The sequence below is a fragment of the Microtus oregoni genome, unplaced genomic scaffold, assembly GCF_018167655.1.
Source record: "Microtus oregoni isolate MIOR12 unplaced genomic scaffold, Mior012 000029F_ref0000214, whole genome shotgun sequence".
NCBI classification, from domain to species: Eukaryota; Metazoa; Chordata; class Mammalia; order Rodentia; family Cricetidae; genus Microtus; species Microtus oregoni.
The window spans coordinates 20069383-20082260 of NW_024543088.1; the positions used below are offsets into that span (position 1 = coordinate 20069383).

The 12878-nt window shown below is 50.3% G+C and overlaps 1 protein-coding gene and 1 non-coding gene across 8 annotated transcripts in view; both read right to left on the reverse strand.

The window, feature by feature from the left end:
• Positions 1 to 1393: 1393 nt before the first annotated feature.
• Positions 1394 to 1495, reverse strand: LOC121465221. Its single transcript, XR_005976645.1, has one exon. It is a non-coding gene; the product is annotated as a small nucleolar RNA U13 (small nucleolar RNA).
• Positions 1496 to 1507: 12 nt separating this feature from the next.
• Positions 1508 to 12878, reverse strand: part of Tango2 (transport and golgi organization 2 homolog) — a 39796-nt gene continuing 28425 nt past the window's right edge. For 4 of the 7 annotated variants that reach the window (XM_041678408.1, XM_041678410.1, XM_041678409.1 and 1 more), the window contains exons 5-10: positions 11869 to 11983; positions 9348 to 9418; positions 8283 to 8321; positions 4930 to 5083; positions 3616 to 3720; positions 1509 to 2564 (exon numbers count right to left, since the gene is read on the reverse strand). In XM_041678408.1, coding sequence (XP_041534342.1) covers positions 2444 to 2564; positions 3616 to 3720; positions 4930 to 5083; positions 8283 to 8321; positions 9348 to 9418; positions 11869 to 11983 — 605 coding nt within the window. In that variant the 3' untranslated portion in view covers positions 1509 to 2443. Of the gene's footprint in view, positions 2565 to 3615; positions 3721 to 4929; positions 5084 to 8282; positions 8322 to 9347; positions 9419 to 11868; positions 11984 to 12878 lie in introns of all 7 variants that reach the window. The other 3 variants (XM_041678412.1, XM_041678413.1, XM_041678411.1) reach the window with 3 other exon arrangements.

The following is a 12878-nucleotide window of genomic DNA, read 5'->3' on the forward strand; positions in this document are numbered from 1 at the left end:
TACCTTGCAGACAGGAAAACCCGAGTTTAGTTTTCAGAACCCTTGTGAAAAAGGACTGGGTGGAGTGACTGTGTTTGTAATTCCACAGGCAGAGGGGCGAATCCCTAGAGTTCACTGGCCAATAAGCCTGGCTTACTTGACAAGTTCCAGGCCAGTGAGGGGCTCTGTCTCAAGAGATGTGGGGGGAGAAAGGGGGAAGTGGAGAGAGAGGAAGAATGTGTGGTTTGGATATCTGAGGAAAGAGCTCTTCAGGCATGGGGGCAGTGGATATAAAGATCCTAGTTCAAGAGCTCTGAGGAAGGGGCCTGAGGCCAGTGAGGTGAAGGTAGGACCTGCATGGAAGGGTGGAGGGCATGCAGCGCCCCTGGAGGCAGCGCCCCAAGAGGCAGCACCTAGTCTCTGTCCTGGCCTCCTGTCTCACTTCCTCAGCTGTGTGGTAACTAAGGGACCATACAGCCCTTTCAAGCTGGGTTCCTCACAGGTAAAGCTGTATTCCTTTTCTCATGCTGCCACAGCAAACGCAGTGGTAACGAGCACCTTATTCAGAAGCATGTTTGTGGGTTTGTTTTGACTAAGGTTTTAGTTTTACGTGACAGGGTCTCACTAGGTATCCCAGGCTGGCCTCAGTCTCTGCAGTGCTGGGGACTGAATTTGGAGTGTCAGGGCTGCTAGGCAGGCACGCCACTGAGCTAGACACTTCTTTTAGAGCGTTGGAGGCTGATGTCTGGATGGAGGCTGTTGCAAAGCTGTGCAAGCTCTGGGGGACTGGGATGAGGATCTCCTTTAAGGCAGAACCTAACTTAGGCTACAATCAGAAAAGTAACACTTTTGGGCTGTCCTTTCCACAGGAGGCCACTGAGGAGGTTCAGGCAGACTTGGGGCAGAGGGCTCCACAGCAGGACAGAGGTAGACACCTGAGGGGTTGTTCTCCATGAGTGGAAATGGGTATAGAACAAGGGTGGCAGAATCTATAGCAACCTGTGGGGGTTCGACCAGTGTGATACTCAGTACCTGTCTTTTCTCAGGCCTGGGTGTTTTGTCACCTGTTCAATCTTGGTTTCAATAAAGCAGTATTTCCCTTGGACCCCAGAAGAGGGTGCTAGAGACAGGAAAGGTGAAGTCTTCACAGGAGGAACCAACAGCAAATCACATTCAGCCTGCGACACCCAGTTCAACCGATCCACGCGTGGCTCATGACTCTGAAATGCCAAGACAAAGGTGGCTGCAGATGTACAAGGGAGCCTGAGCTATGGGCTTCTTGCTGGCAGGGTGGAGGTTCCCAAGGCCTGGGGCTAAGAACATCCCCTGGACCTCTAACTCACCCATTCCCACCATTCTCTGGCCCCAGGACCCATAGGCTCACTAGCTCTTCTATGGACTCCCCCCCCCCCCATGTCAGATGGGTAAAGTGCCGATGTTATACCCAGGTTTGTGGGAGTCACATGTCTCCCAAAGGGATGAACACATAGTCGTCATGCTTATGAACCAAAAGGATCTTAGGGACTCCTGAGGGAACCCTGGTGGTGGCAGCCCACACAGGTTCACCAATAGGTTCTTTCGACCCTGGCATCACCTGACAGGCATCCATCAGTGCTCCTGAGGTTATGTAAACAGAAGAAAGAGCGCTGAAGGGCATCTGACCCACCATGACAGCTCCAGTTCTGACTGTTGCCTCCACACGAAGGAAAAACTCTGAAACACCCTTACCCATCACAAGCTCAACATTTTATTATCAACAGCTCATGTTCACATGAAGTCCAGCTTGTGAAGAGGGAGACGGGAGATGGCAGGGGATGGCTTAGCCACTTGCTGAGATGGTCCTGCTCAGAACCCACAATGCCTGCTGGGCAAGCAGGGGTCTAAGGGACTCCAGGGTCCACACAATGGGACTGACCAACGCACACAGGATCCCCTAACACAGAGAACTACAGGATCTCCAATTATCTCCATTATCTATCCATGTGGGTTTTTCTTGTGCCACGTTCAGTTTCTAACATGACCAGCTCTCCTGCAGGAGCATGTCTAGCCATGAGGAACTGAGGCATAGTTGTGCTCTACATTCAGGAAAGGGAAGGCCAGTTGCTATAAAAAGCCTGCTTCTGTTATTTGTTCAGGGAAGAGATCACTGGCCAAACGTGTGAAGTGAGAGGCACTACCCTGCTAGTCAGCCAGGCACACACGTGGTGGTGGTGGTGGTGGGACTGAGCATGAGGTGCGGCACATGTGTAGGACACATCCAGGTCTGACTCAAACTTAGTGTTCAACTCTGCCATTCCCCACTGGTATAGACAAACCCTGAGCTGGTTATGAGGTCAAGTATTGGTAACACACAGATCAGAGGGTCCTGGTCCTAGGGATGCTGGCTGAGTCACAGACATGCAGTGTGGCCATGGAAGGTTCCTATCCTTGCTGACCCTTGAGGCACAGCATCCTTGCAGTGGGGCTAACTCTGTAGTGTGAATTCATAGGTGTTGGTCTCCCAGCGAGAGGCGTCTTTGTCCAGCATGCTTCGTTCTGTGAAGGTCACATGGCCATCTGCATCCACAAGGATGATGGTGTTGGTTCTGAAAGAAAGCATCCTTTAGCCCCAGTTCCACCGTTCAGAGCCACATCTGGGACCAGACCTGAGGCACAAAGGGTAGGGTAGGCCCATCACACCAAGGACTGAGCTGGCTACTCCTCTTTTCTACTCCTCTCTCTTTTTTTTTTTTTTTTTTTTTTTTTTGAGACAGGGTTTCTCAGTAGCAATGGAGCCAGTCCTGGAACTCACTCTGTGGACCAGGCTGGCCTTGAACTTACAGAGATCCATACCCCGAGTACTGGGATTAAAGGCGTGCATCATTACCACCCGGTTTCAACTCTGAGGACAAGAGGGGCTCATCAGGAGGGGCATCTGGGCTTCCTGGCCAGTCTCATGATGGGTGAGTCCTGTTACCTCTGCTCTAAAACACCCTATCTTAGTCTGACCCTTTTCCATAGCAAGAGCCAATTTGCTACATCCCTCACAGGGTTGTGGAACTGACAACTCACTACCCCACTGAAGGGATACCATGGCGGGACACCAGGCTCCCAGACACCCAGCCATGTCTGGCTCTCCAAGAGGTTAAGCTCTCAACTACTTGGGGCACATGACCTGTTTACCTAGAAAAATCCCTCATGTCCTTCTTTCAGCACTAGCTCGCGCTGTCACCTGGCTCACTTTCTTCGTCCTTTCAGTCCACCCTCTGGGGGGCTTTCATGTGTGAGCCCCTGTCCTCAAGTGGGGTGGGTACATAATAAAGACCAGCCCATACTGCTACTCCAGCATGTAAAGCACAGGCTTTGAAGAATCAATGCCACGGCAATGCCAACATTCCAAATGCCATTTTTGGCTTCTTTGAACAAATGAGGCAGGCAGGAGCCCCACCTAGGATACAACGACAGCTTCAGGAAGCCAGAGCTCTGACCGACCCGGCCCCATGGGCACATAACCTATAGGATCTGTTCAACCTGCAATGGAGTCTAGAGCAGACTCTGGAATGCACTGAATTGGGGAGATGCCTACCCATGGCCAGTTGTGTTGTGGGGGACACTCAATGGGAAGGGAATATGCCCAGCAGTTCCAACCATGATCACCTGGTGCCATAGGTGGCGCAGCGCACACACACGGCTGCATACTTGCTCAGAATTGGCTGTACATACTCCCGGCCCTGGTCCTCAATGGCTGGGTCTGGCAGCTGTCTGGAAGGATAGAAGTCCAGAGAAGCTGTTAGTCCTCTATCTGCCTCTCTGTTGCCAGTGTATCTGAGGGTCCTATTTGCCATGTTGGCAGACGGAGGTTCCTAAGGATGCCTTGGCATTAAAAGGCTGTAGGGAGAGGAACTATAGGTTTGTTTATAACTTTTCTACTTGGGTCCTTCTGCTTTGTTGCCATTCCACCAGTATCACCTATGACTCCATCACTAAGTCTAGGCATCTAGATGGCACATGCATTCTCTATTGTCTCTTAGTGGTACCCTGTGGGCATCAGTCCATAGAGCCTCCTTAAGCCCTGAGAATCACCAACCAGCACATCTTGTACCACGACTATAGTTATCAATAAGAACAGCTAGAGCCATAATTGGCCTAGCCAAGTGATTGAGGACCACGTGGACCCATGGCTGAGCAAAGCCCAGAACAGCTCCATAAGAGGGCAGCTGATGCTGAGGATGGAGAATGATGTTATGGTTCAAGGTCCACAGGAGTGAGTGAGCAGGGGGCAGGGCAGTCCTCACCCTGTGGAGGATAAAAGCATGACAAAGGGTTCCTTTGAAGATTGCAAGGAGAGTAAGATGGAGGAACACCAGGCCTTGTGTGCAGAAAGTGGCCAAGCTTAGATGAAAATGGGAAGAAGTATGGGACTTCTGTTCTGTGAAGGAACAAATGCTAGGACTCTTGGCTGAGGATCAAGTGCCCCACGAAGAAGTCCATGAGCATGGAAGAAGGTGGGGGTGTTCTGGTCCTTCCAGGGACAGGAGTGTCTATGCCTTATGTTTACCTCCAAGGTCACTGGAGGCAGGGCATAGCAAAAAAAAGTCCTAGGCCTGCTCTGACTAGCTTCTGGCTTCTCTGACTCTTCTCCCTAAGGTTTGCTGAGTAACTAGAACCTTCTAAACTATCACACTAGCCCACCTTGTGTAGAGGGCGACCAGACCTCAGAGAATACCCAGTGCCCCAGAGCACAGGCCCCTGGTGCACCATCTCATTATCCAGGGCCCCACTGGAAACCCTGACTGCATCCCCGAGAGGAATGATCTGAATCTTAAGGAGGTAGAGGATAACAGGTCAGGCATGCTGTGCTACAGCTGGGAAGCTACTCTGCTCATCTTCACAGGCCTTCAAGGTAGCAAATCCTGCCTTTCTCCCTGCCCTAGACCTGTGTGGCTGCCCCAGGGGGACTTGCTCACTTACGCCTCCTCATTGTTGAGTACATCTAGGAGATGGGTGACAAGGGTGTCCTTAGGGAGTGCCTCGCTCTGCTCCACCACTTCCATGAAGAGTTGTTTGCCAAAGCACAGCTTCCTCCAGGGCGTCTCCAGTAGGGCATTGCTTAGCCCATAGGTTCCTGTAGGAAGAAGGTCAGCCTCGCCATGTGGAGGCCCAGATGGCTGGGGCAGATGGCTTAAAGTCAAGCATCTTGAACAAGCCACCAGTGGAAGCTGAATCTGATGTAGGACCAGCTGAGGCCCTGGAAACTTTGGCTCTGTTGGAGCCTCCAAGGCCAAGCTGTCAGCACCGGTGTCACTGGTTTTTCTTTCTGAAGTAGTTTGGGAGACCACTCTATAATGGTGCTGGGTAACTGGGCAGTCACGAAGACTGGAGTTGGTCCTGACCTCACACCCTATGCACAAACAATTAAAGGACAACACGATGGCTCAGTGGGTAAAGGCACCTGCCACCAAGTCTGATGATCAGAGTTCAAGCTCTGGGATCCATGTGGTGGAGAGAGCTACACCTGCCAAATTGTCCTTTGACCTCCGATGTATGACCTCTGAGGAATGGGCATGCAGGCAGGTACACACACACGCACAACAAATAAATGTTTGAGGCAAGTTTGTTTGTATGAGATCCAGACTCCAAAAATCACCCCCCCCAAAAAAGGAGCAGCTTTAGGATCAACTGTGGTGGCATGTATCTATAATCCTAGAACTCAGGAGGCTGAGGCAGGATTGTGGCAGGTTTGAGGCCAGCCTACACAGCAAGGTTCAGGTCAGCCTGGGTTACAGCGAGAATCCCAAAGTACACACACACACACACACACAGAGAGAATATATAAATTTTAAAAGGAAAAAGCGTCATGACCTTAGATTAAGCAATAATTTATTAGGTAAGACAATAAAAGCATAAGCAACAAGATAAATGAGACTTCATATAAATTAAAGTTACTCATTTAAAAAAAAGTGCCAAAGAAGTTAGATAAAACACAAAATGGGAAAGGACTTTTGTGAATTAAGTGTCTGATGAGATTTGTAGATTATATAGAAAGAACAAAAATTTTAGATGGACAGACTACACCTGTAATTCCAGAATTCAGAAGGTGGCAGTGTGAAGATCAGGAGTTCAAGGTCATCCTTAGAAATATACTGAGTTGGAGTCTGGCTAGCCTGAAATTCATGAGCCCCCCACCCTGCTTCCCCGTCACTCCCACCTAAAAAAGAAAAGAGGTGACAGGTAATGATGTTAAAGGTAGAGAGCTTTGCTTAGTATGCCAGAGGCCTTGAGCCTGAGTCAAGAGCACCTCGTGTTGAGGACGGGGTGGGGGTGGGGGACAGAAGGCTGGGAATATAACACAGTGGTACAGTATGTGCTCAGCATGCTTACAGGCCTGGGTTCCATCCCCAGAACTTTCTCCCCCTAGTGTTGAAACAAGGGCGGTGGGCTGCGTCCCCGGCATCAGGCCGCCCCCACTGCTAGCTTTACCCGAAATAATTCACGGAAACTGTATTCTTTTAAACACCGCTTGGCCCATTATATCTAGCCTTTTCTCGGCTAACTCTCGCACCTGGACTAGCCCATTTCTAATAATGTATGTAGCCCACGAGCTGGCTTACCAGGAATGATCTTAACCTGCATCTGTCTGGAGTGGGAGAACCATGGCGACTCCCTGACTCAGCTTCTTTCTCCCAGCATTCTGTTCTGTTTACTCCACCCACCTAAGGGTGGGCCTATCAAATGGGCCTAGCAGTTTCTTTATTGCTTAATCAATGAAATCAACAGATTCATATATGACATTCCCACATCACCCTAGATTCAGAGAGCAGCAAGCCTTGGTGAGAGTTAGGAAAAACAGGAACCTCTATAAACTGCCAGCAGAAAGTAAACCGTGCAGCTGCTTTGACGAACCACGTGGAAGTTCCTCCAAAGGCTCTAGGTGGAGAGAGATGTGCTGGGCCAGCGAGATGGCTCACAGGTAAGGCAATTGAAAACATCAAGTAAGCCAAGTAGAAGTCAGTGTCCTCTGCTACATGGCTGGTTCTGTCTGAATGAAATGTCCAGAAGGCACAGGAGGGAAGAAAGAGCAGCTGCAGGTGGGTCTGGGGTTTTTTGGTGGATGGTGAAAAATTTTGGAATTACCTGGAGCGTTCTATGTAAATCAGGCTGGCTTTGAATTTACAGAGATCTGCCTGCCTCTGCCTCCTGAGTGCTGGGACTAAAGGTGTGCATACCATGCCCAGAACATCATTTATTTTTATTAATTTATTTGGCTTATTGAGATAGCATCTCATTATGTAACCCTTGCTGGCCTGAAACTCACTATATAGAACAAGAGTCCTAAAACTCACAGAGATCTGCCTGCCTCTGTCTTCCAAGTGTTGGGATTAAAGGCGTGCGCCATGGCCGCCTGGCTTCACATTTGATTGTAAATGAAGTCCAGACTGACCTCAAACTATGATCCTTCTGCCTCACTCTCCTGAGCATTGGGTTTCAGATGTATACCACTCTCAGCTTATATGAAACACCCCCACCCAAATACCTCTTAGGTAAGAGGCTTATCATGGAGTCTTGTCTGGCTTTGAACTTATTCTGCATATCAGCCTTGAATTATGACCATCTTTTTGCCTTTACCTCTCTAGTGCTGGGATTATAGAATAAAGGGGGTGCAGATCAAGTAGGGGCACACAGAACGAGTATCTACTGTAAAGATCCGGCAGAAAACAAGCTGCAGTCGGAGAGTTTTCAGGCCTGAGAACAGTAGGCCTCATGTCCTTGTCTCCAGCCGCTCTCCCAGAGGCCTCTGGGCCACTAAGGCCGACTTCTGGGGTACGAATCCTCTTCAGCGGGTTCGCAGGCCCCAAGAAGCTGAAATGAAAGGGCTCTGACCTGGCAGGAGATGAACCCCCGTGACCGCCTAACTTAGGACTTCAGGTCAGGCATCAGCTGGGAGCGCAGCCGCCCCTGCTCTGGGCTTGCGCAGGAAGGTAGGATGGACACCACCAAGGGCAGCTCAAGTGGCCACAGCTGGCAGAGAGCCCTGGGTGAGATCTAATAGGAGTGAGCAGATGCCACAGTCTAGGTGTGAGCTGCCTATTCTAGGATCTCATCATCCCATGCCATCCTGGCCTGGACATACCCCAGAAAATGGGGGGAGCTCTACAGCTCTTTGGCCAATCTGGGGCTCAAACAGTTCCAGGAAGTCTTGAAAAGCTGAAGCCAGCCTTGGCATGAACCAGTGTATGTATGAGTTTTGTTGTGAAGCATGCCAGGACTACAGGTCTCACCATTATCCCTGGAACTAATAACACGGGCAGGGTAGGGCTACTCACCACCCCTGGGGGCTGCTCTCCACTTCCCTTGAGCTACACCTGGAACACAGCATTTTGGGCCTCAATTGGGAAGGAGTGACATGTGTCCTGCAACCTCATTTAGTAATCTGCGCCAACTGCCTAAGAAAGACTCCGTGACTTGGGATGCAGAAACTGCACTATGAATGAAAAGTGTCACACACAGGTGGCTGTGACTGCTGCTGAGGACACTGACTCTCTCCCTAGGGTAGGGATACCAATGGTATGGGTCAACGGCTCAGCTGTAGGGACCAGGGGCAGTGTCCAAGGCCCTCAGACCCAAGATGTTACCAGCAAGGAGTGCTCACAGGCTGTGAATGAAGGAGCTGGCCCCAGGTTAGTTCACCCTGTGCTATGCTCCCCATTAGTGCTGTTTTCTGTGGGTCCTGCTCAGTCTTGGCACTAGTCCTGGGACAAGATACAGACATCTCTTTTTCCAAAGTGGCTTATAGGGCCATGTGAGTATATGTGTGTGAATGAATGTGTGAGGGGAGAGGGAGGAAGAGAGAAAATGTCAGCTCTGGGTGGAGGCAGGCAGCTGGTGGAAAAGGCTTCCAAGAAAAGACAACACCCAGCAGCAGAGACTACAGCCTGGGCACAGGTGTGGTAAGAGGAGAGTATCCAGGAGCTAGGGCAGGGGACATGGGACATGGGACAAGTATGGTACTGGGTGTAGGAGGTATGCATATGAAAGGAGCTGAAGTGTGTGGTGTGTGCAAGTATCACCAAAGGGGTCTGGGGAAGACACTAGGTGGTGACCCCCATGAGATGCTAGCTGAGCGTTGGGGGCTAGGACAGGGGTCCAGAACAGGTCAGCATCTCACAGTGTAGTAAAAGCCCATGGGAGACCGTATGCAGATGTGGGCAAGTGCGGGCCACAGTCCTATACAGACCACAAGACACATTTAAAAAATGTGTCAAAAAGTAAAAAGTCAAAAAGTCAAGTTCCAGGAGAACAAAGCAACAATAGCCTGGTCTCTGAAAAGAACATGGTATTCCCAACATAGGAGCAGCTCCCACCCTGTCTGGACACCAAAGCAGGCTCACCTGGTGCCAAGACAACAGGCTCGGGCTGCCCCCGGTTTCCATAGTAGCAAACGACATCTCCTTTTGTTGTGCTGTGAATGGAAGCCAAAAGCCAGACAAAGTCACATGGGAACCACAAGCAGCCCTGTTCCCAGCACTTCCCAGTGATCTCACCTGCCTTGCCTCTAGCTCAGGCTAGTGACCAGCACAAGGACGATGGCCCACTTCAGCCCAGCTCGGGGCCTGGAAAGCTGGGCCACGGAGACACCAACCCCTGTCCATTCTCATAGGTACACTCCTGGCTCTCTACTGGAACCAAAGAGGAGGAAGCAGATGTGCAAATACCTCACAGTTCTCTAACACGGATGCTGTGATAGCTGCATGCCACCCCCAGCCCTTCTGGTGGGTCACGGCGGCCACTGTATGGCCCATCTCTACGTGCTTCTGACGGGCAGCCCCAGAGCAGGCTTCTGAACAAAGTGACAAAGACTACCTTCTCCTACTGTAACATTCACAGCTACATGGCTGTAGCTGCTGAAAAAGCCCCAGTTCCTCCACGCCACAGGAAGCCTTTCACTGGAACTCAGAAGTGACTGAAATACCTTCCAACGGACAGTGACAAGTGGGGGTGTTTTTGGTTACTGCGACGATTCCTCTTGCTCCCCCTGTCTAGTAGTCCGCAGTCTGGGTTCACACCCCTTCACATTCTTCCTCACTCCAGCCCTTACAACTTTGTGAGAATTTTTTTTCTTCAATTTTTTTTTTTTTGGTGTGTGTGTGTAAGGACCCAAGGAATTGGGTACCCATGCCAGGGTCCCTGTCACCCTCGCCAGGGACTAGATAAAGTGTGTGTATTGGGGAGGTATTGTCAGGGATAACTGTGACCAGGACAAATATCTCTCCATTGAAGGCCTTGTTTTCTTTCTCTCAATCTCTTTAAGAGTCTTTTGACATAGATGCTGGGAACTGAACTCCTGTCTTTTACAAAGACTGTATGAACTTTTACCCACTAAGCCATCTCTCTAGCCCCAGGTCTTGGTTGCTGTTTTTGAGACAAGGTCTCACTATATAGTCATAGCTGGTCTGCAACTCTTTAAGTAAATCAACTGGCCTTGAACCCACCAAGACCTGCCTGTTCTCTGTCTCCCAAGTAGTGGGAGTAAAGGTGTGTAGCACTATGCCCAGCTTAGACCTTGGTTTATCAGTCCCCAACTACTACCCTCAGTTTATCAGTCCCCAACTGCTACCCTCAGTAGCAGCCTGAATTGTGGGATTGCTCTTTAGCTGAACTCTGACCTTGCAGGGTCTATAGCAAGGAAGGCTGCTCAGATCTCCAGAGGCCCAACTGCAGAAGCCACTACGTATCTGCCCAGAGAACATGGGAAGCCACTGTGTATCTGCCCAGAGAAATGGGAAGCCACCATGTATCTGCCCAGAGAACATGGGAAGCCACCGTGTATCTGCCCAGAGAACAACAGAAGCCACCGTGTATCTGCCCAGAGAACAACAGAAGCCACCGTGTATCTGCCCAGAGAACATGGGAAGCCACCGTGTATCTGCCCAGAGAACAGAAGCCACCGTGTATCTGCCCAGAGAACAACAGAAGCCACCGTGTATCTGCCCAGAGAACAACAGAAGCCACCGTGTATCTGCCCAGAGAACAACAGAAGCCACCGTGTATCTGCCCAGAGAACAACAGAAGCCACTGTGTATCTGCCCAGAGAACATCATTTTCACCCATTTGACATAGCTACTGAGCAGTCATTCCTGCCTGCATCAGAGCCATGGCTCTGGTCTCTCGGGGCTAGATCAGACACACATGAACTACTACTGAAAGTGCACACCCAGCTCCATGTTTGGAGAAGAGAGAGATCAAGTTTATGGCCTCCAGGAGTCCCCAGAGTGAGAAAGGAGGATGGAAGCATGCCCTCCTAGCGCCCACTCCAGGGCTTCTTCCTGACCATTGCACCTCACTCAGCTTCCACAACCAGTCAATCTAGCCATGTAGTCCTGGGATGACACAGGACACACATACACAAGGGCTGCTCACCTATGGACCTGTGGACCTGCCCCTGTGGTAGGAGCAGCTCAGGACAGATATCTGGGTGTAGGATGAGAGCAGCTTCCCTCAGGAGGAAACCCGCAGCTAATAGCACTCACTGACTGATAAAAGGGAGATAAGGATATTTAACCCACTGAAAGGCCAAGCATATCAAATTTCTGTTCCTATAGCCATATCTCCAACATGAGAACACCTGGGAGCTCAAGCCAAGATAGACTGAGCCAGCTGTTATGAAGCATCCCCACAGGCAGTAATGGGGCTGGAGCTGCCCCAAGAGGCACTGTCAGCTCCTTGACAGCAGTTCTGTCACTGCAGGGAGCCGGCAACCATACACTGTCTCAAGAAGCTCTGAGCTCTGGGCCCTATTCTCAGTCAGTGGATCTGAGACAGGCTAGGCCCTCGGGTGTTTGCCAAGCACCCCTCAAGTGAAGTCCCGGGAAAGGACACAGAGCTGACTGGGAGTTACCAAGGCAGACCCACCTCAGGTCAGCTGTCAGGAGGTTAAAGCCGTTGTACAGGTGGCCCTCTGTAGAGACCTTCTTCAGGTAGGAAAGGCTGTCCATATCACCGGTCAGAAAGTGAGTCACAAGTTCACCTGTAGGCAGGACACACACAACAATGGCCAAGGCAGCAGCCATGAAGTCCTGCTGTGGGGAAGACCGAAGCAGGGACTTGGGAGGACATATGAGGGTTAATTGCACTGGGGCTCCAACCTCTGAGCCAGCCATTCCTTGCTAACTGGGCTATTATGGAGAATGGCTTTAAAAATATTTTCTAGGGCTGGGTGGTGGTGGCACATGCCTTTAATCCCAGCACTTAGGAGGCAGAGACAAACTGATCTCTGAGTTTGAGGCTGGCTTGGTCTACAGAGCGAATTCCAGGACAGCCAGGTCACACAGAGAATCCCTGTCTTGAAAAACAAAACACACACACACACACACACACACACACACACACACACACACATACACACTCGGCAGGTAGGAAACAGATCTCAACAGTAAAACCCTTGCTTAGCTTGCTTGATGCCCTGAGTTCAGTCTCTACATGGTAGAACAAACAGATGAATGAAAGAAAATAAAGTTCACCTACTATGCCTTTATGTGGAAATTTAGCATCAAGAAAGATGAAACTCAAAGCTGGAGAGATGGCTCGGCAGTTAAAAGCATTGACTGCTCTTCCAGAGATCCTGAGTTCAATTCCCAGCACCCACATGGCATCTTATAACAATCTATAATGGGATCCAATGTTCTCCTCTGGCATGCAGGCATACATGCAGGCAAGAGCACACACACACACACACACACACACACACACACTACATAAATAAATAAGTATCTAAAAAAATAAAAGAAAAATGAAACTCAACTTGCAGGGGGGCAATGACACAGTGCAGGGAGTCAAGCCTGAAGGGCACTCCCTGGCACAATCCCACTGGCAATGCCTCCAGCTCTTTTCTCCAGCTCTTCTTCCTGTCACTGTTGTGTGAA